Source organism: Crocodylus siamensis, chromosome 10 (assembly GCF_052110815.1).
Source record: "Crocodylus siamensis isolate JL-2025a chromosome 10, ASM5211081v1, whole genome shotgun sequence".
In the NCBI taxonomy this organism is placed as follows: Eukaryota; Metazoa; Chordata; order Crocodylia; family Crocodylidae; genus Crocodylus; species Crocodylus siamensis.
Window position 1 is genome coordinate 53,967,584 of NC_143404.1, and position 23,064 is coordinate 53,990,647.

General features: G+C 45.0%; 1 protein-coding gene across 2 annotated transcripts in view; it reads left to right on the plus strand.

Moving 5' to 3' along the window:
- Positions 1-23,064, plus strand: part of PPP1R16B (protein phosphatase 1 regulatory subunit 16B) — a 102,562-nt gene that overhangs the window by 67,973 nt on the left and 11,525 nt on the right. For both annotated transcript variants that reach the window (XM_090065316.1, XM_090065315.1), the window contains exons 3-8: positions 9,935-10,005; positions 11,605-11,750; positions 16,874-16,977; positions 17,551-17,675; positions 22,024-22,149; positions 22,619-22,694. In XM_090065316.1, the coding sequence (XP_089921442.1) occupies positions 9,935-10,005; positions 11,605-11,750; positions 16,874-16,977; positions 17,551-17,675; positions 22,024-22,149; positions 22,619-22,694 (648 nt within the window). The remainder of the gene's footprint in view (positions 1-9,934; positions 10,006-11,604; positions 11,751-16,873; positions 16,978-17,550; positions 17,676-22,023; positions 22,150-22,618; positions 22,695-23,064) is intronic.

Genomic DNA, 23,064 nt, shown 5'->3' on the forward strand with positions numbered 1-23,064 from the left:
ATTTCATTGTCCAAATTTAGACAATCAGTTGCAAAGGGTATAAAACAAATATGATTTTTAAAACTTATATTTTAACAATGCAGATTCTGCAACTCCTTATTCCATGTGTTTTCAAACATATGCTAAAATATGCCTTCCCAAAGTGACACTTCATCTGTTTAAAGTTAACTCAGTGCATATGTTTCTGTAGGATCCAGGTCTGGCACTAGGCCTGTCCTTGAAACTTTTGTCAATATATCAATGTCAGGTAGGGCTGTGATATTTATTTATTTATTTATTTTTGGCAACACTCTTATTATTTTCATGGTTGAAATCTTTGTATAATCTGAGTTACTACTAGTATATGTTGTAGTGTTCTAATTATAAGTGAAACTTTTTCTTCAAAAGCAGTCATAAAAATTGCATTCACTTTACATGCAGGGTTGACCTATAAAAGAAACCATAACATTGATTTTTCAGTTGAACCTTGTAGAAATATGATGCATAGAATCTCAAAATATTTGGGGGTCAGTTTTCTTAAAACTGACCCTGGATGGTAGACTGAATGCAAATGCAGGATTGACCTTTATAATGAGAACAATACAGGCAAGTGTGTTTGTCAGCACAGCCTAAGGAACTGATAAAAGCTATGCAAATAAAAGCACTTGTTTGTTGGTATCAATTTGCAACTGTACTTGGAGGGCTGGACAGAATAACTACGGTGACGAACTTTTTCTATAGTAGATCCGGCTTGAGATGATGACAGTCATGGAACTACTCTGTAATCTTGACAAAGCCTCTTGAAGTGTGATTGAATGTTTTGCAGAAAAAAACCCCATGTTCTTTGCCATTGTTTAGTGGTGCGTGTGTTGCTTTTCTACCCCTTCTCTCTGGCTTATAAGAGCTGGGGAAATGGGTAAGGCTGGGATGTGTCTGGAGGAAGTTGGATACTTCAAGAGGTGGGTTGTTGATGGTGTTCAGTAAGCTTGTATTTTATGTAGCTGCCAAGATTGAATGATATGGAGATGACGACTGTTTAGAACTTGCTCACTTTAAGAGAGGTATTGTCATGGCTGTCAGGAGAGCTCTTTTATTCTGCATGGTGTAGATTTGAATGATTAAATATACAGAGAGAATGCACTGTATAAAGCCTTCTTAGTGTGGGAGAAGTTTAATTATAGCTAGAACAGGTAGAATAATAGAAAAATACATTTGAATTATGATTCAGTGAACATAACTCACAGTGAATTACTCACAACAGTGTGTTCACCCAGCTCTTATTGTTATAATGATATTGCATCAGTTAGTGTTCATTTTGAAAGTGTGCTTTTATTTCTTACGTTCTTGCTTGATACATGAAGGCTATCAGTGGATCTGAGCCCTATCCTTACAAATAAGTAGGGCCAGATATTTTTAAAAGAGTGTAGCATGCTGGGCACTGAACTCTTAAGAACCTAAACATAAGTGCAGGAAGTGAGTTGCTGGCAGGTGAACTCTCTCAAAACTTGCCCATAGGCTAGGGATAGACCTTCAGAAAGCCTGAGCCTGAACTGATTCAATCTTTGCAGGTTAATCTAACCTGGCTAGGCTAAATCACTTTTTACAGACATCCCAGATAAGCAGGCACATTCCTCCAGTGTCAAGCCAGGGGACATTAGAGCAGCCCTCCCTTCCCTTGTACAAAGCTGAGCTGGGGGGAGGGGGGGGAACGTGACCCTGCCCCCTCCTCAACAGCCCAGCAGGGACTGTTTATCACCTCTAATTCAGTGTTTACCATCCCGTTAAGAAAACAGAGGAACATTACCAACTATCTGTTGATTTTGGCTTTGTCCAGTGTCAGCTCAGAGGTAGCCAGCATGTGGTCTGCTAGCTAATACTGAGAGGTGTGGGTGAGGGGGGAATGACTGCTTAGCAGAGTGTAGTGGGAGGTGGGGAGAGCAGAAGCCAGGCAGACCCCTGGGAATGCTGTGGAGCTCCAGCCAGGGAGGGGCCGGCCCTGATGTGGAGCAGAGAGCCCCACCTAACCCAGAGACATGCTGGGATGCTGGGGGAGTCTGATTTAATTTAAACCAGCAAGGGGTCTGGGGCAGACATTGCATAAATTGGTTTGAGCAAAATCAGTTAAGTCTGATAACTAAATTCAACCAGGTTTATCTCAAACTGGTTTCAGCCATTCTCAAACTGGTGTATGTGCACTGAACATCTGTTCTGTTTATAGGTTTAAATCAGCTTCTGATTACTTAAACAAGTTTATGTGTAATGTCTGTCCCTAGCCATAGAGGTCAGTTCTTTGATGCTTCAACTCCATTCAAGTCAGTGATGAATTCAGTTTCTCTCTCTCCATGTACTTACAGCCTTCATCACAGTAGTAATTGTGTCCCTTCCATTATACTGTGCAGGACGATGTTCTGTTTCCTTCAGACATAGCAGCTAGCTGGAAATTTTATTATGAATTAACTTATTAAAAACAGTTATATGAAAACCTGGGCAGATGCATGGATATTATACATTGTTTAGTGGCACACATAATAGCTCCCAAGTTGTAGTCTTTTTTAAATTTGTCAGTGCTGGTTGGTCATGAAATAATGGTTCCTTCTGCTACATTCTTTTGGTAGTTTAAACTATTATTTTTAATATTATTTTCAATATCAGTTAATTCTGTAGTTGACAGGTATTATAGAATTGGAAATAAGACATTCTATCTATGAAGGTGTAGTTTCTGCTTGAGAAACCTCTGCAAGTACAGTGCTCCAGCATCTGGCTTGCAGACACTGCAGGGAAATACCAGCTAGCTTGAGCTGTTCAAGGAACCAGATTTTGTCATTGCTGTTTTTGTTTTGGGGAGTTTTCAGATTTCAGTATTTCTTCCTTTATGAAACGGACCAAAATATTTTCCCTTAACCACAACTGGGGAGAAAAGAAATGATTTTAAGTTGATTGAAACATTTTGTTTTGATATAGTCATTTTTTTGTTCCAATTATTAAATATTATGTATTGGGTCAGGCCCATGCCCCTTCTGCACCAATATCCTACAGTGTACCCCGACCCCTTTGAAACTAAGTGAAGATCCACGTTTTAGTAGTACCACAGCAAACCACTGTCTTTTGGTACTCTAGGATTTGCTGATTCCCTGTGATACATTTCAGTTAAGACGCTCAGTGTTTCTTAACATGGAGAATAACCTGCTCAGAGCATTGGAAATGCACTTTTTTTGTACACATCTTACTTCTTTCATCAGACGACAGGACATGCTCACACTCATCTCATGGAAGTAGCAAGGCTTAAGAGGCTCAAAGGTCTCAGGGACCTGGCAAAGGGGGTTCTACTCCCTTTCCCACCAGTGAAAGAGTTCCCATAGCATAGTGATAATGTGTCTCAAAGCTATTGGCCCTTCTCTTGTGACTCCAGCTGGGATTTACTAGTTCAGGCTCCCATTATTAATGCTTTCCAGTTCACCTTTAATTGGGCTCTCTGCAGCTCTTATCACTGTTAGTGGCCAGCATGTTACCACACGATACTATTTCAGGCTGTTTCTGTATTCGGTAGAAAAGCAGAAATCCCTAGTGCACCTCCTGCAGAGCAGCTGCTCTGTAGGCAGGCAACAGAGCATGCAGTCACTTGCTTTCTTTGCTACTGGCTGAATGGGGTCAGAGGCAAGACATGGGCCCTGCATACAGTAGAAATAAGATCATTTTGCTCTAGAAGAAAGAAAGAGAAAAACTTCAATAGGCAGAACAAGCAATGAACAACCAAGCAGCCAGCAAAGAGTAAATGAAAGCTATGACTGTTGGATTGCTGTTCCGTGGCCTAAATGAAATGAGTTGGGTGGTGTCAGCTCAGTTCCTGGCTGACAAGCGTCTACATCTTGGTTGGCTCCTTTTTTTGTCCAAGAATGGGTGGGCAGCACACATGTCATCTGAAAACTGCTGGCCAAGTACTGTGAAGTCCCTGGGGAAGGCATGCCTTGCTTTCCTCAGTGAGGAAGGATAGTTCTGTGCTCATGAAGGGTACTGAGAGTCAGGTTTGTATTCCTAGCTCCACCATAGATCTGTTGTGATGCTACAAGTCATTTCTTTCATTACCTCCATTTCTCCATCTGTAAAATACTCCTTTGCATATAGACTTCAGAAGTCAAAATCATGATAGTTGGCGAGGGAGGCTGAATGAGTCCTCCTTGACAGACTCTGTTACAGGATCCTGAGGCTGAGAGGATCTCTAGGGCTACGGGGAACTCCCTGGGGGCAAAGCAGCACAGAAAGAAGGGAGCAGGGAGTTAGATGAAAGCAAACCTTAGCCTTCATCTCTTAGGCTAAGTACAGACAGTCAAACAGCCTGAGGCTGAATCAATTCAGTCTTTGCAGGTTAATCTAAGATGCAGAGATTAAACTAAGAAACAACTAGACAGACATTCACTTTTGATTCAGGAAATGCAGCCACATGCCTGGAGTGGCTCAGGCCAGAAGGTGGGGGGTGCTAGAGCAGGACTCTGGAACGTAGCCGGCATGAGCTGTTTGTGTTCACTTCCTCTCTCTGCTGCCTCCGAGGTCTCTGGGATTTTCATTCCAGACTCAGAGCAGGAGGACTCTGCAGGTTGCTCATGACTACTTCTTCCTGTTTCCAGGTGCTTCTGGGATTTGTAGTCCACAGTCACAGCCAGCAGTAAGTTTTTAGCAGGGCAGAGCAGCTCTGTGCTCAGGGGAAAGGGAAGTTTAAAACCCCTCCCCGCCCCCCAGCCCTAGACCCCAGCTAAGATTTGCCTCCCCATCCCCAACCCTTCTCTGCTGGAGCAGACAGCCCAGCCCAGCCCAGACCTGGAAAGCATGATGGGATGCTGGGGGACTGTGACTCAGCTTGAACCAGGAAGGTGTCTGGGACAGAAGTTCATAAACTGGCTTGACCCAAATCAGTTAAGTCTGATACTGCATTCAGCCAGGTTCATCTTAAACCCATTTCAACCATTTTGAAACTGGTTTATGTACAATGAATTTCTGTTCTGTCACAGGTTTAAACCAGTTTCTGGTGACTTAAACTGGTTTATGTGTAACTTGTGTCCCTAGCCTTGGGGCATTTGTACACATGCTTGTGCCAGGGTGTCGGTCGCTTTTAAAAGCACCCGACACTGTGGCGCATGTATTTGTATAAATGAGGAAATGCACATCAGTTCTGAGAAAATGGCAGTGGCACACTTTTGAACTAAAAGACATTGAAGGTGTTTCAGTTCAAAAGCACACCACCTCCATTCTGCATGCTGATGTACATTTTGCCATTTATACAAATGCATGCAACACAGTGCCAAGCACGTCGGCTCATGTGCAGAACAGACTCGATTAATCCACTCGATTAATTGAGTTTGCTCCAACGCGCTGGAACAGACAAATGTCTAAATGCCTTTAGATTGATTCTAGATGCAGCCATCTAGTTGGGGTATAACTGACAATGAGCTTGGTGATGTGTGCCCTGGTTCCCTGGGACAGCTGATGGGATTTCAGAACCTTCAGCTATCTCAGGGAACCAGGGCACACATCACCAAGCTCATTTTCAGTTATGCCCTAAATAGATAGTTGCATCTAGACTCTAAAGAAATTTATACCAGTCTCCTTTTCAGGGCTCTTTCCAGGTGTTCCTGTAGTTTATAGTGTTCTAGTATCTGAGCACCTTGGAAACCAATGAATATAGCTTTTCTTTTGTGAGGAAGGGAAATACCACGCGTTTTACAACTGAGAGACTGAGGCTTAGATTAAAGGCCTAATTTTAATTGAAGGGGTTGCACCGTTCAAATTTCAGCAAGATGACTGCTTTAAAATGGGGTTCTAGGACAGCCTGGTTTACAAAGCTCAAATTGGCTAGAGGCAGTTTGTGAGCACTAAGCACTTCCAAAAATCATAGTCCATGGTACAGCTGGGAATTGAAGGCTTCTTCTGAAACTCATCCCCCATACTGACCTTAACCAAGTTAACAATGGAATGACAAAGCAGGGAAGGGTATTTCCAAGACTAACCCCAGGTGTGACAACTCACTAACTGAAGGGTAGTAAGTAGTTCAGGGCTGTCCTGCTGAGGGAGCAGAATGGTTCCTGCACTTTGTGTGACAACTCTTGTCATAAAGTGCATTTCCTATTAGGGATGAGGTGAATGGCAGGGCTGTGCCAGTAAGGAACATGACACAAAAGCTGGTACCATCTGTTTCGTGTTCATGCGCATGAGTGGCAAAAACTTCATTGGGCCTGTGAAGCGAAAAGAAAGAATATGTGCCTGGTTGTAAAGTTCATCTCACATTGCATTAGCGGAGCATTGTGTCAGTCCAGTGCTAATAATCCTGAACACTTTTTAAGTACCTTAGGAACTCTGCCCAAGCAAACAGTGGCCATATGGACTCTTTAGCATAGATCCTGGTGTTCCTTAAGAAGCTGAGATCAGTGCTCCTGCTCCTCCCCCCACAGAGGGACAGAACTTGTGAGGTTAATCTGCCTGTGACTATTTTCCCGAATCACTGTATGCAGGGAAAACATAATTATGGAGCTACATGTCATTAGTACACAATGGCTCTTAAACGAAGCAGATTGAATTAAGCCTCCTAATGGCATTGCATCCAGAGTAAATAACAAAAAAACCAGATCCACTGGTGAGTGACACAGCTATCAGTCAGATTCTATTAGAAGAGCAGGAAGATGGGGTTAGCCAGCAATAGTAGCAGTGGCATAGTCATTAAATCAGACATTGGCTGGGGTTCAGCAGGTTTTATTATGGGTCTCTCAGTGTTGCAGGAGGGCTTGGGGGAAATACGCACACTGAGTGCAAGCAGAAGCTGCCTGGCAATATTGAAACTGAAAAAACCTAAACGTAATCTAATGGGTGGTGGATTTTTAATGCTCTATGGGTTTGTTATTGTTGTTTTCATTTCAAGAACTGTGTCTGAGAAGAACATTTTATTTTTGCCCGTGTAAATAATTAACAGACAAGATGCTGGTGCTCCAAAATGTGTAACATGGTTCCTGGACTTTGTAGCACCTAGAAACCGTATACTGCAAACGTTTTCCTCTTGGCAGTTCTTTACATTGAGAGTTCAGTGGTGTCAGGCTCTCAAAGCACTTTACAAATATTAATTAATCTCCCAGCAGGCCTGTGAGGTCAGGAAGGAACATTGTCCCTTGGTCAAACTAGGAACCAGAGGCACTGGGTTAGAGAGACAGCCAAGATTGGAGCAAATAGCAAAACTGAGGAGAGAACAAAATCGGTCTACTAGCTGCTCTGGCAGCCACACCAGATGGCACTTTTTCCCAGTGAATTGCCAGAAAGTGTTTGTAGCAAAGTAAAGAAGTCTTGCATTGTTTAAACACAAAGAGGAATCAGCAAAAATCTCATTCATGTTTCCTTGCTGGGTTGTTGCAGTGGATGAGTTGCATAATGATTGCTTGTATTGGAAAATAGAGTAGCCTCAAGTCTAGAGCACAGGCATTAGGATGAGCTCCAAAGTCTCCTCTTAAACCACCTCCTGCTGAGGTTGTGAGCAAATCACTTAACTGTCTGCCTGTCAAACTGCTGGCTGCAAAAACAGCTGAGTCAAGAGTGCAGCGAGCACTATTCCTGCTTGGGAAGTGGCCAGCCCTACAAAAACTCTTGACGGCCACCAGAATAGGAAGTCTTGGTCAGCATGCAGTTTAGATTAGTTGGGTAGGTAAAACACAACTGGGTTGCATGATATAATTTCTGAGGTGTCTTGATTTTTGTAAGAAGATACAAAGTTGTTTATGGGCTGCTTTGTGGCTGTGATGGGTGAGGAGCCAGAATGGAGTTTTGGGGGACACTTCTCAACAAATATGTTTTGTGGTGGCCTGCAGTCGCAGAGGACTGGACTCCATGACCCTTCTGGGTTTGTTCTCCTGGGTACCTGAGCTGAGGTCCTGCATGTAACCAAGGCTTTGACAGATCACAGGGCATTGCTAATGTTCAATATGTTTTGCAGGCTTGAAGCATATTGTGCTGGTGTTCCCAGGCTCAGTGACTTTAGTAGAAGCCTTTAGCTCTCACGCTTATTTTCTGTTTCACAAATGAGGAACAGAACTTCTTGTAGTTTCATGGCCATCTGAACAGTTATATTAACTGCATAGCAGCATCTGAACTAGAGCTGGTCCAAAATGGGTTTTTTGTCTTGCAAAAATTTTTGATACCGAGATGATAATTTTTATACCTAAATCAGGACAAAAAGCCAACTTGTTGAGTTTCTTTGCAAAGCTAAGTTTGTTTCAACTGAAACATCGTGTTTTGTTTAAATGAAAAATACTTTTTTTTTTTGTTTCAGTTACTTTCATATGAATTTGTAATAGAAATGTTTTAATTCATTTCAAAACGCATTACTGAAACCTCTCATTTGAGGGTTTTTTGGAATTGTTTTCTACTATTTTTTAACAAAATACCTGTATTTTGTACCTCAGTCTGTGCCATCTTTTGAAATTTGGATAAAATAATATTTTTTCTAGAGGGTTTTCATACAAAATGTTTTCATCCAGCTCAGTTTGACATGCTAATCCTGAGCCTTACTGTGTTCTCTGGGGGCAGACCACAGGAGTTCTGTTCTTTCTCTGTGTACATTACAAGGTCTGTTTCTCTATAATAAAAGGGGGACAAGTGACTTGTGAAAAATCTGGCATCCTCCTGCTTGTACTGAAGCTTTGGGAATAGCCAGTAGTGTAGGCTCTAAAGATTTTTTTTTTCCGCCCCCTTAGCCTCATTAATGTTCTTTAGTTTACAGCTCTGATTTCTCTTAATGGTTACATCCCCTGACTGCAAATGAGATGGGATTCAAGTAGCAGGCACTACATTATCCCCAGGGAGGAAGTCATTACAGAACCTGTGGCTCGTGCCTTTTCTAGCTCAGTGACATCTGAGATGGGAAGAACATTAGCCTGCAGAAACTCCGGAAGATGAGGGGATCAAAAATAAACCACATTGAGCAGGCCTAAGACACAAGTCTTCATGTAAGTGATGGATTTGTGAAACAATCCCAGTCCTTGCTTTTTAGTTGGTGGGTATTTAAAGGCACCCTTGTATACCATGGCATATGTCTCTAGTTGTTACCTTGTGCCATGTCTGGATTTGATTCCTACTTCTTGTCCTTAACACAGCATAGGTGTTTTGCAAACCTGTCAGAAGCTTTCCTTGAACAAAAAACTGATGAAATGGGCACAGGGAGGAGGGATCCTAATAAATTTCCCCGTCCTCTTAAGACTTGGGATGCCCTTGAGACAAAGTAGTTCAGGTGAAATAACCAAGCTACTGTACATGAATGACCAAAATGATTATGAATGTTGGGGCCTCTGGGCTTGTTTGAGTCAGCGACACATTAAGAAGGCCTGTTTCTCAGAGCGTGGATGCTCAGATTTACTGCGAAAAATTAGGCCCTTTTGCAGTGTTAAGTTGGCACTTAAAATCATGTGGTTCTTTCGGAAAAAAAATTGGTTCCAGTGTACGATGCACACAGAGAAATCTGTTTGGTGGCTGTGCTCAGATATGCTGGAATCAAAATAGAACGCAGACTGCTACAATGCAGAGACATGCAAATCACAGTTGCACGTAGGACGAGGCCTTCTTTTGGCATATCTGGAAAAATAATGTATCACTGCCCTCTGTTGGATAAAATAAAGATGATACATTATCGTAAGTACTGGATGGACCATCTGTTAGCTCAAGTGCCAGGAGCTTTTGGAGGAGGTGGCTCGGTGTTCTAACCCCAGGGTCGTCATGAGGTTTCGAGCTGCCAGTGAGCAACGTAGTGACAACCTGCACCTCTAGCTTGTCAGTACCAATTAACTCCTTCACCGGGACCACAATTCTGTTGGCTCTTTTTGAGGGTGGGCAATATTTTCAGCGGACATTATTGATCACTCCAATCCTACTACAGTATGTTTAGGACAGTTGATTGAACACTCCTTTTTTTTCCTGTCTTTTTTGCTTGCAGTATGTTACTTATTGAAGAATGATATCAACCCAGACCTGTGCAATGAAGATGGATTAACTGCACTGCATCAGGTGAGGCCTTGGGAAACCCTCACTGTTCTCAGCTGCTTCTAAAATGTTTAGCCACTTCTATGATGCTTGAACACCAGGGTGTTGGTATGTCTGTATAAAGGCATCTGGGAGGGCACTTCCAAGAGGCAAGAAATGTTTTTTCTACTTGTATTTTGCTGCTTTTTATAAAAATACATGGAATCTTTATAGCAGGAACCTCTCATCTTTGGGGACTCGCCTGCATGGCCAGGAAGGGGCCTGGGGCAGCTCAAAGGCACGTGTGCAGCTGCCACTACCACGGAGCCAGTGCTTCAGGCTGCAGAGCCTGGCACAGCTGTTTGCAGTCTTCTCAGTGCCTGCTACAGCTGCCCAGAGCCTGGGTTAGCTTTGGAAGGCAGCCAGGAAGCTGCAAACAGCTGCGCTGGGCTCCAGAGCCCTGGCACGAGTTCTGTGGTAGTGGCAGCTGCATGCGCAGCTGACAGAACGTGGCAGGGAAGGGGCTGGGACAGTGCAATCCCAGCCCCTCCCCTGCTGTCTACCCAGAGGCATGTATGCAGCTACCGCCAGCAGTGAAGATGCCGCTCCTCCATCTCTGACACACCACATAGAGGCATGGGTGGAGGTTGGGGTGATTTGGGCACTCCGGCCAAAAATGCTGCCGACCCCTGAGATAGTGTAAAGATGCATTTGGGAGCCAAGGCGAGAACAAGGGCTTCACTGCAGTTGATTCCCAGGTGCTATGTATATGTGACTATGGTGTTAGCACATCTTTCTTATGGGAGCATGAGGCAGATGAAAGAGAAAATGCACTGTTCTTCAAATAAGGTCATCTTGAGACTTTCCGGCATCAGCTCAGGACACCGAGCCAGGTGCATATGGGAGAGTCACATTGAGATTAAGGTCACAATGGGGAGGAAGGCAAGAATTGAAAAGCACCTTCTCTCTACTCCTTTCTTTCAACTAGCGACCAAAGCTTGTTGAGGAGAAAAATCCATTGTTCTTTAGAAGATAAATACAAGCTGCTGTAGACAATGTTGAAAATTAAGAAACAGGAATATTAATAATAAAGTTCTAAGTACTGCAGTAAATTGTCACAAATCTTTAAAAAGACTGAAACAGTCTTCTGCAGCAATGGGACCCCCAGAAGTGAGGAGGAAGATCTAAAATAGTGTGACCAAGACTTTTCTGAAAGGACAGGTGATTTTTTTTGTGGTGCCCACTTCGAAACACTTTAAAGGGAACAGATTTTCAAAAAGTGAAAATACTGAAAAAAACTTCTAGTTGGTGCAGAAAATTGTGTCCAGCAGCTTGATATCCATGGAGACTTTTCTGCTGTAGAAGTGGATCTTGGTCCCCTTATTCTTTTGGATCCTGTGTACTTTCAAGAGTTCACTCATTCTAGCTCTAAGGAGTGAGTGGATTGTGTGCTATCTGAGTTAAAGGGAATTTTCTCTGAGGAGGAAAGTGAGTAACACTCATGTATTGGCTCCTGCAGGTGAGGGAATCGAGGAAAGTGAAGCCAGGTAGATTTCCCATGCACAATTCTTGGTGCAGTGGAAATAACTAAAGACCAACAGGCTCTAAGTAAAAATATATCTATCTGCTTATATTCCCTACTAGTGCTGCATAGACAACTATGAAGATGTAGTTAAGATTCTTCTCAGTCACGGGGCCAACGTCAACGCAAAGGACAATGAGCTGTGGACACCATTGCACGCGGCAGCTACGTGTGGTCACATCAACTTGGTGAAGATTCTAATTCAGCAGTAGGTGGCCCCTGCTTCCTTTATATATCTCGCTCTGCGGGCCAGAATCTGCGAGGTGCTGATTGCTTTCTCAGAGGTACTTAGTGCCCACAACTTCTACTGATGTCAGTAGGAATTGAGACCCTGAGTGCCTTGCAGCATCTGACCAGTAGTGCCTGTTTCCCAGGGCAATGCCTCATGTGGATGATTCATTTGCTAGGAAATGATGTTGGGGTTGAAAAGAGGACCAAAAAAAAAAAAAAAAGAGACACAAGAGAGAAAGCATTAAAAAACCGTATGACCTACATCAGTTAGCTTGGAAGAGGGCAGGTACCAATTTGGTTGAAGTCTCTGTGGATTTATATATCTGTCACTTGTGACTTTCTCTGGCAGGAGATGTAGTTTGCCTCTATTCTTCCAGGCTTCTGCTTACTATAGACATGCAAGCATGCCATTTAGTAGATTACACCATAGGCCCATCTATCCCAATACAGGTTTCCCTCAATTTATGCAGGTTCTTTATATGTGAATTCACTCTTGCGCGATGAGCATATTTAGGCCTGTAATTTGTTATATGTAAGGTAAATTTGCTCTTATGCGATCAGCCTAGATGCCAGCCCTGCCCAAGCAGGTAGGTCTGTGAGGGAAAGAGAAAGGGCCTTGGCCTCATTCACCCCAGCCCTGGCTGCAGTGGCCCCGGGAGTGGCTGGCACCAGCTGCCTGCAGCTGCTGGGCTGCACCATGCTCTGCCTATGCCCCTGCGCCTTAGCAAACCCCAACTCCTGGGCTGCGCCATGCCATGGTGCAGGCAGCTGGTGTCGGTTGCTCCTGGGGCCACTCCAGCATGGGCTGGGGTAAGTGTGGACAAATGGAGCCCTGGGCAGCACAGGGTGCAGCACTCACCCCAGCCGCAGCTGCAGCAGCCCCAGGAGCAGCTGACACGGGCACGGTGCAGCCTGGGAGCAGAGGTGAGTGGGGACAGGCGGAGCCCGGTGCAGCCCAGCAGCTGCAGGCGGCTGGCACTGGCTGCTTCCGGGGCCACTGCGGCCGGGGCTAGGGTGAGTGCCACTCTGTTCCCTCTGCTTTGCTGCCTTGAGCAGCCCCAGGAGTGGCATTTCTCCCCCCACCTCTTCCCTAGTCCCAGCCTCGCTCCCTTCCTCCATCCCTCACCATCATAGGAACCTATTTGTTACATTGTAAAGTGAGTTCGCTTTATGCAAATTCAGTTTACATGCCATTCTCCAGGAATGCATGTACAGCATATCGAGGGAAACTTGTATCCTGTTTCACACAGAACACAGACTGCATCCTGAGGTGGAGGGTAAACGGGGCATGACCAGAATTTTGTGCCCCCTGCTTCTCTACCATTAGAGCTTCCAGCATTCAGAGGTGTATTAATTTCTGATTCAGAAATTCCCACCTACCATGCTCACAACTTGCTGATGGACCTTTTCCTCCATTAAATTATGCAATCTCCTTTTGAACTGGGTTACACTATCAGTTGCCACAAAATGTGGCAAGGAGTTCTACAAGTTGATACCGTGAAAAAAACTTCTTCATGCTTGTGGCAGGGCACTATGTGTGCCTACCACTTTAAGGCCCTGGAGCTGGCAGCCTCCGTGTGCCTAATGAGGGCAGCCATTTTAGGCTCAGGGCTGCCTATATAAACAAGGCATTTTGGCTGCTGGAGAGCAGGCAACAACACCACCTGGCCAGAGAGCTGCTGAGTTTCATCTGGAGGTAAGGGAGGAGCTGTTGGTAAGATGGTAAGAGGCTCCTGGTCCTGGGTATGACTGGAAACTACACTCTGCTGGGAGTGGGTGGCCTGGTGGGGCTCCCAGTGATGCGGGAGCCCCCAGGAAATGCCAGGCCAGTGATCACCCCATTGAAAGGTGGGTCGGGGCACCTTAACCCCTAGCCCTCACCTTAGGGTGGGTTGCATTCCATCGGAGGTAGCTGTGGGGGTGCAAGCCCCGAGGACGAGAGTTGGAGGCCAGGTGTGGCTGAGGCTGCCTGAGCCCTGCGGGGTTCGAGACCTCGAGGAGGAGAGTTGGGGCCAGGCACAACTATGGCCACCTGAGCCCACCTGTGGAGGGAAGCCCCGAGACCCCGAGTAAAAGGGGCATTACGAGCAGCATGTGGAGCCCCCAGTGTGAGGGGGGCAGTGTGTGGAGCCCTGTAAAGGAAGAGGGGGCTCAGCCAGAGAGAGAGAGCTGAGTCCTGACCCCAGTAAGTCCTCCAATGTGGGGAGGCAGCGTTTGAGTCGAATATAACACCAGTAGTAGTACCACGACCTGCTGCCCGGGGCGGGGAGTGAGAGTCCCCTGTGAGACCCTGAGGCACCAGTTATGGTGTGAGGTACCCCAGCTCCCCACTTCAGTAAAGGAGGACCCAGAGAGGGGGACGCCAGGAAAAGAGTAGGGGTCATATGTCAGGGCCTGTCAGAGTTTCCCTTGACTGGCCCAGGTGGGGGCCAGGACCAGGAGGGTCAGAAGGGCAAGGAGGCCCACCGAGAGAGACGCTCAAGAGCTAGGGCTCTGGGGTCCTGACTGGCCTGGAGGTGGGCCGGGGCTAGTGTGAGCTGAAGACCCCAATGAGGGGACCACACCCGAAGGGGAACCGATGGCAGGGTGATATGTGGCCCGGTGTGATGGCGGCAGTGTCTGCCTGAAGGTAGAAACCGAGGTGGGGTCCTACAGCAGGATTCTGGGGCCCAACGTGGGGGACTGGCGTGTTTGAAAACATCATAATGTCATCAGTGAGGCTTGGGCTGCGGTGTAGGGGAGGAATGGAGCTGTAGATAGCGCCCCCTAGCAGTGGGGCAGAAAATGGGCAGCCTCCTGCTTAATTACATCTATTAATTAATCAATTAAAACCAAGGTATGGCAGGCAAGAAAGCGGGTGGTTAGCTCAAGAACAGGTGGACGGGCCACGCGGAGATAGGCCCCCTGTTACAATGCTATTTTCATTTTATGTCCTCTGCAGCCAATATTTTGAGAGTAAATAAGAAATCCTGTTTACTTTCTCCGTGCCATTTAATATTTTGTAAATGCTCCCCTTCAAGCAGCTCTTTTCTAAGCAGCAGAGGTGCAGGAAAAGGAGTGACCAGGAAAAACAAGTGGCCTGAGCAAAGAACTCTCTTAAAAGGCCCTAAACACCACTTCAGTCCTCTAGCTTACGCTGGGCACACACTAATAGAAACCATGCAAGGTATTTGTGTTGTACAAATACTACTAAGAACATGGGGGTTGGCATATGGACAGGTTTTTAGCACTCCTTGTCTAACTGATTGCTACTTCCTATGCAGGTAAGAGCGTAGCATGCTTGATCCCAGCTGTGCTACACGATATGCTCATGTTTGACGTCCCAGCTGCCCAAAAGCTTAAGTCACTCATGTTCTCTACACAGGGCGAGCAGGTGGCCTGGTGCATGGTACACCTTGGGAGTAAGCATCTATATGGGAGGTGCAGACAGTTTGAAAAGGAGTCTGTAGCCTCCATGGCCATGTCTGTAATATGAAGCTATAAGTTTGTTGTTTCAGAAGAGACTTTCTAGTAGACTGAAAATAATCCCTGCATATCAATATGTTCCCTCTAGCTGCTTCTCTTTCTCTATAGCCTGGAATACTGTGCTGTCAGCTGGGAGACTGGGAAATTCTGACTCTTGTTTCTTAGGCGGTAAACTCTGCTGATAATTAAGATAGTGTGTCAACATCCTTGAAAAACAGCCCCTTACAAGCTCATCCCTTGTTTTGAGCTTTTGGCAGTTCCCTTTGGGTATAACATTCCCTTCTGGCTGTGAGTAGTCTCAAGGGCTAGGAGAGAACAGCAAATTGGTATGAATCTGAAAGTTTAGGGAAGGGGGGTGAAAATGGAGGAACTAAATGTAGGGATGTGCTACACTCCTGGCTTGGGGCTGGATATAGAAGAGGATATAGCTTGAGGGGTAAAAAGCAAACAATCATACTGGAGAGCTGAGAGTGCATCCGTTCTTCAACTGGGTGAGGTTGCCCTGTGCCGACCAGCCTGGTAAATCAGCCTTACAGTAGCATCATACCATGTGTCAGGTTAAGAAAACAAGCTGCTAACTGTAGGTTTTGTGGAGTTGCTCTGACCATTATAGTCTTCTACAAGAAGCCTTGCAGGTCAAAGGGCTTGTTTTAAACGGTGCCATCCAAAAGTTTCATTGACAGAATATGGAACATGTGGACACTAGCTTATAAAGGATGTTGCGTTCCCTGCTTTCTTACAAGTTAAACTGAATCTATAATACTTTAAAAATACAATTTGCTCTGTTTGATCTGAGCGGAAAAAAACCTGGAGTGAATATATGTGGAATGTGAATGTTGTCTGCCCTCCTCAAAGACTAACTTGTGCCAAGGAAGATCTAGGCTTAGCAGTGGTAGAATATGAATTATATAACTAGACTGTACTCAATTCAGAAAGTATTGGGAAATCTGTTGTACTAAGAAACAGTAGCAGACCGTAGTCAAAACAAATGAACAAACTCATGGACAATAGGTAAAATTTCCTCAGACAGGAATTTGATAGCAAGCATGTGTTCTGTATTGAACTAGGAGTTTTTTCCTTCATACTACAGACCTCCCCCATAACCCTTCTGGTATTCAAAATGTTTTCAGTGAGTGCTATCCAAAGCATCTAGCTAATAAGCATTCTTTAGTTGTTTGGTATTTATATACAAGAAACTGCTGCAATATGCAGTTTTGGACACCACTGAGCAGTCAAACTATTTGCTTTTAGAAACCCTGAGAGGATGAAGTGTGAACATAGCAGGAGAGGCTGCTGGGTCCCTGCGCAGCCCAGATAACTTGCCCCATATCCCATGCAGGAGGTGTGGTGTCCTATGAATGCATTGGCTTCTGGACTGAGCTGTTCAAATACCAATCTTCTATAAGTCTCAGGTGTATAGCCTTATGTATCTTCATCTCTATCTATTCCCACTAAAACCTTGGTGTCATTCAAACACCATATGTTAGTATTAAAACCCCAGTGGGGTCCTCAGGGGATATGTCCTGGCTTCCATATTCTGTTGGATTTTGCCTGATGTATGACAGCATCTGAGTTTCCCTTCCTGTCTCTGTGTATTCTTGTGTCACTTCCTTACTGTTGACTTTGCCCTTGCAGTGGGGCAGACTTCCTGGCAGTAAATGCAGATGGAAACATGCCATATGACCTTTGTGAAGATGAGCCAACCCTCGATGTCATTGAGACCTGCATGGCCTACCAGGGTAAGGAAGAATGGGTACGCTTAATGTAGTGAAAGTAGGCTAGTAAAATATTGACTCCTGTCTTGTTCTTCAGCTCTTGGTATGTCTCTGGAGGAAAAAGATTGTTTTGCTTAGTCTTCAATAGTGTCTAGGGTAAAAGACTTGATATCCAGCTACCTATCCCCTAGAGGTATTAAGCTTTGCTGTTCATTGTGCCTCATTGTGTCAGATAGACATACTCTGAGAGACATGTCTATATTGTGGTGGCCCAGCCCTGATATTCCCTCCCCTCTTTCTGCATTTCCACTTCTGGTCCAAACTGGTAATGTATGTCTCTGTTGTCATTCTTGTGACCTTGGCCAAAATGCCTCATGTCTACACTAGTGTACTGCCAACCTGGTTGTTTTTCAGTATCCTAGAAGTGATAGCACATCAGTAGTGGGTGGGGAAGGTACACATAATGCTTATGTGGTCCATCCAGTGTCCGTCCAGCACATTACTAGGATCAACACCAGAAATCCTAATACAATTATTGCTGTTATTTCCAAGTCAGTCACGGAAAATTAACATTTCCCTTTCCCCTATTAACTGCAGGCATCACACAGGAAAAAATCAATGAGATGCGGGCTGCTCCAGAGCAGGTCATGATCTGTGACATCCATGATATAATCGCAGACGGAGATGACCTAAACAGGACGGATGATCAAGGTGCTACATTGGTGAGCAGAATTGCTACGCTATCCACCCTAAGCTGTCCCTTTGGCCCAACTGGTGTTGAGGTTGCCTGTGGTGTATGGCCTTGTAAAATCTCAAAGGCAAGTGCAGTGTGAGGAGGTACAAGATTAGTGTTTCTGCTTTCCTGGCTTACCCTCTTCAACTAACAAGCCCAGTCCATGTGTCTTGACTCATAACTTGCTCTTGTGTCTTTTTGTAGTTAATGATAAAGTATACGGGAACATTAGTTATACAAATTCCTATCGGATCATTTGCATGCATAGTCCAGGCAGCATACTGTCTGAGAGCAGCAGGTACCAGGTGCTTCAAAGAAAAGATGCAAGAAATCTCATAATGGACAGTTATAGAATGATGGAACTCTTCTAGCTTTCTGCAGGAGAAGGAACTTGGAAAAAAATACGTTGGTAGGCTGAAAAAACAATTTAATACTTGAAGTCTACTCATCCTGGAGTTCAGATCTGGCTTCCATTGGAAGAGAGCATAAAATCCCTTATGTGTTTAATGAGAAGATGATCATACCCTTAAGCTGTTTAATATTTTGATAGGCTTTGTGGAGTTTCCATCTTAAGATCTCTTGCTGTCCTTGCATCATAATCTTTTTGATACACTGAGCAAATTGAGACATTTCCAGTGTGGTCTCAAAATTATTTACACAGGGTAAAATTCACCTCTGAATGGAGGGATGGCATAAGGCCAAGCCTTGTTTTGAGAGGCAGAGGCTTTTAAAAGGTTGAATGATCTGACCCCATTCCTTTTTTCTTTTGTTGTCCAAAGTGAGCTTTTCAGGTTTTTATCACTTAAACTTTCTTCACAGCTGGATTTTACTAGTATTGGCAATACACATAATATCTTTAATTTATATGATCTTTGAGTGTGATCTTGGAAGTGCAATATTTGAGCCTACAGATATCTATATCCAGGCTACCCAGTGTTGCTGCATAAGTGACCAAACCTTACCAGTGCAGTGAAGTCTCACTCTAAAGCATTGCCTACATGAAAGTCCAAAACCGTAGTTACAGTGTTTGATAAAGCAGGATTCCCAAGTATAATTTAGAGGACTGCAGTCTTTCTCACAGCTTATATTTTCAGGTCATTCCCAGATTTCCCTTCTTAATGGTTGATTCTTTGAACATTTCCTTGGACTTTTCCTTTAGTACCCAGCTCTTGCTTAGAGAGAGATAAGTATTGGTGTGACAAGTCAGCTCGATTTAGAATTATTTGATTCTGACAGCTTCTTGAATGGGGATCAAGTGTGTGTTAACCTTTTAGGCTATTGTTCCTAAAAGCAAAGAACAACAATCTAGCCATTTCCTATTGATGTGCAACCCCCTGCTGGCCTCCTGAAGGTATGACTTACTGCTGCAAAATGTGAGAAAAGAACAAACAGTTTTGACGGTGTGAGGAGGAGATAGGACTGCTGTTATTTAGGTTGTGTATGTGTATGTAGAAAAAGCTATGAATGTGTATCCCTTTTACATGGGGCAAGGATTTTTGGGGTGGTATTTTATTGGACCAACTGCATGGCTGGCTTAAAGTTGGACAACCTTTTGAATGCTAGCCATCCTTCATCAGGTGACCCCCTAGTCATCCAATACAATCAGATATCACCCGAAGAAATTCTTAACCTCTCATATAATTCCTGGACCATCACAAGTACACTACTAAAACATGGAAGATAATAGGGCTGTCCGAAGCTTCGAGTGCTGATTCAATTTGGAGGAGATTCGGCCTGATTCTGTGGCCAGTTCTCCAAATCCAAATCGAATCAGGGGACCAATAAAAAGGTCTGAATCGATTTTTTTTTTTGAAGCTTTCTGAATCTTCAGGAAAGATTTGGAGAGCTTTGATTTGGGCAGTCCCCGCTGGCTGCGGCAGGGAGCTGGAGCCGGAGTCGGAGCTGGTAAGTAGGGGGTAGGGGAGAGGTGGCTGAAGGAGAGGGAGGGGACCATGCCTGTCCCCCCCTCCCCCCCCCCCCACCCCATGGCTGCCCTGCCCATCCCAGCTCCTGGTGCTTTAACAGTCACTGGTGCTGCTGGGCAGGGGGGTGATCCCCGCTGCACCCCATTGCTCCATGCTGCATGGGGGGCTTTGCAGGAGCACCTCGACCCCTGCCCCCTTGCTCCTCCAGCCCCCCCCCCCCCCCCGTGGCTGCCCTGCCCTGCCCATCCCAGCTCCGGCCCTTTAAGGAAAAAACCCCAAAATAAACCCTGGTGCTCACCAGGTCCTGCAGTGGCTTCAGGGGGCCCATGGCAGAGCCCCCCACATGGTGCAGGGCTGTGGGACACAGCAGGGATCACCCCCTGCTCGGCAGGAACTAGTGAGTCCAGGGTTTTTCGCCGTTCTTTCTCCTTAAAGGGCCAGAGCTGGGGTAGGTGGGACAGCAGGAGGAGGGGCTCATAGCAGAGCCCCCCACACAGTGGGGGGCAGGGGAGAGCAGCAGGGATCGCCCCCCGTACCCGGCAGCACCCAGTGAGTCAGCACTTTTTTTTCCAAAGTGTGAGGAGCTGGGGTGGGCAGAGCAGCCCTTGCCGGGCTGAGAGAGCGGGCGAGGGATGGGCCTGCTTGATTTTGGAGATTTGATGGCAGCTGAATCTCCGAATCGGATTCGGCTGCATTGATTCGGGGCAGTGATTTGAATCACCGGCTGAATCTGAATCCAAAGTGAATGCTAGCTACTTTGCACAGGCCTAGAAAATATCCATTTCACCATCCTTTTGGTCTGTTGCAGCACAGTCTGAGACTGTGAGCTCCCTGTGTGTTCTTTCTATTTATTAAAACAGTGCTGAAGAGAATGGGGCCTGCTCCTGAGGGAGACTTCTGGATATTGCCATAGAAAAGGTATCAGTGGCCAGAAGCTTTGAATACTACTACTTTTTATTACATACCAACCACAAGGTTCTAGTTTCTAACTACAAGAGAAAAACGAGTTGTTTTTGTGAGAGTTCAGAGTTGCTGGCCTGCTCTTATTTCTTCTAAAAAAGCAATGAGTTTTAAGGATAAAAATAACTCCTGTGGTGAAAGGATATCAAAAGAGTAAGTCACACTTGTCGCCTCTGTAGTCTGACAGTGTTTGGATTACAAGAGAACATCAAGAATTCTTACAAGGAAACAGCTCGTATATTTAGCGTGTGTGTTTTATGGTCCATATTCCTTCTCCTCTATGAAGTGTGCGAAAAAGGGTTCTCTTCCCCTTAAAACACCACTGAAATGGAACTGGCTCTGCGGAAAAGGAGCTGTTACCAACTTTCATGACAACTGCAGGGTGGTTCATGAAGCAGGAAGTGGGCTTTTGATCAAGGATGTAGCAGCAGACGATATTGAGAAAAGATCCCCTAGAGAGTAGAAGGGATTCAGTCACTAATGTCCCATTCCACAGGGACACAGATACAGCTGGTGCCCTCAGATGTCAGAAGCTGGAGGTAATTCAGAGTCCTTTTATTAAAATAAAAGAAAAAAAGGCAGAGATTTGTAATGTCTTGTGTGACTTAAATTGTGATAAGCAAGTAACGTGTGCAAAATTGCCCACAGACATGAAGGGCCCAACTAAGGGGAGGCTGAAAACTTGGTCTTGGTCTAAGATCAGCTCCATAGTACTTGTTTCAAAGTCCTACTGTGAAGTGTATAACATCCCCTGGCTGTGATCCTCCAGACTTGGCTGTTTGTGAATAGTGAAATCCTGAACCTTTCAAAGTGAAAGAACAAAATACTATCTTTTTACTCCTCTGCACATACAGTTTTGGTACGTAGTGTACTAGTAAGAGCAGGTTTATATTTATGTCTCAAAAAAAGGAAATATATTTTATTAGACCAACTGAATAGCTGGAAACATTTTTCTTTACAAGCTTTTGGGCACAAAGACCCCTTTTCAGGCATAGGGAGAGTCTGCTATTCTTTGTCTATTCTCTGGGATCAAATAGAAGCTTAATCCACTATGCAAAATGCAGGTATGAAAATGCAGTTGATCTAATAAAAGATATCACATTTACCCAAATAACCTTGTCTGCCTATATTCTTAGACCACCGTGGCTACAACCAACATCTCCAAAATGAAATGCAGGCACACGATTTCCTGGTCTGAAGTTGTAAATCTAGATCATCCAAAAAACCCCAGGGGCAAAAACTGATCAACAACTTGATTATGCAGCATCCACCCCAACTCCTCCCAGAGTCGGCTGTAGTGCCTTGTCACAGACCTCAGTGGTACAGTGCTTCTGTTTTTTTTTTCTCAGTCTAAACTCGGGCACTGAAGTGGAATCTCTCGAGTCACTTGTTGTAGAAGGATGTTCACAGTCCTTGGACAGAGGCTCATACTTTCTGTTCCCTGTTTCCTAGCTGCACATAGCAGCAGCCAATGGTTACCTGCATGCTGCTGAAGTCCTTCTTGACCAGGGAGCAAGGCTGGACATGAAAGACTGGGATGGCTGGGAACCCCTCCATGCTGCTGCTTTCTGGGGACAGGTAAACATTTTGGTGAAAGTCTGTCTTGCGTGACTAGATCAGGTCAATCTGTCGGGTCAGATGTTGACCTTCTCAAACATCAGCTTAAGTGCTTCATTTGGAGAGTACCTGCTCTCTGTCTACAAACTTGTATGTGTTATGGGCACAGTGAGGACACACATGGATTTACTCAATTTGAGTTTTCTATCCCTGGGCTGGGATCAGGGCTGTGCACCTGGTGGCTCACAAGCTGCATACAGTCCACAAGGGATTCAGTTGCAACCCTTGGGCTCCAGTCCTGCTGCTGCTTTCCACATCACTCCCCCTCCCCTGCTTCCCACCCCTACCCCAAGGGGGCCACAGCTGAGACCCTAGTTTCAATAGACAGTAGACCTAGCTGCTTCCAAACTTGCTTTGCCCTTTAGATCACTGGTAGATAGCAATACTCTAAACCAGTACCATTAATATTCCTTCATTTCCCTTGCCCTAGATGCAGATGGCGGAATTGCTAGTATCCCATGGAGCTAGTCTGAGTGCCAGGACATCCTTGGATGAGATGCCAATTGGTGAGTTGGAACTCTGTCTTTTGATTTCCCCCTTTTGCTTTCATATTTCTAATTACAGAAGAATCAGTGAGACAGCTCCAGACAACACAGAAAAACGATGAACCCTTTTCCCTCTTAGCCAGTTGCAGTTTTGGGGCAGAATTTTCAAAAGCATGGAGGTCTCACTGTTTTCAAGTAACTTAAGAGTCACAGTTATGTTGTCTTTTAAATGGTTCTTAGAGCTTTTAAGTATCTGTTGCCCTTTAATGCTTTCAAAAATGTTAGCTTTGCTCTTCAAGAGAAAAGGAGCTTCTCAAGTACCGACTTATCTCCCATACTTACCTGTTCACATTTCCATATCCAGTCCTCCCTATACCTCTGGCCACTGACA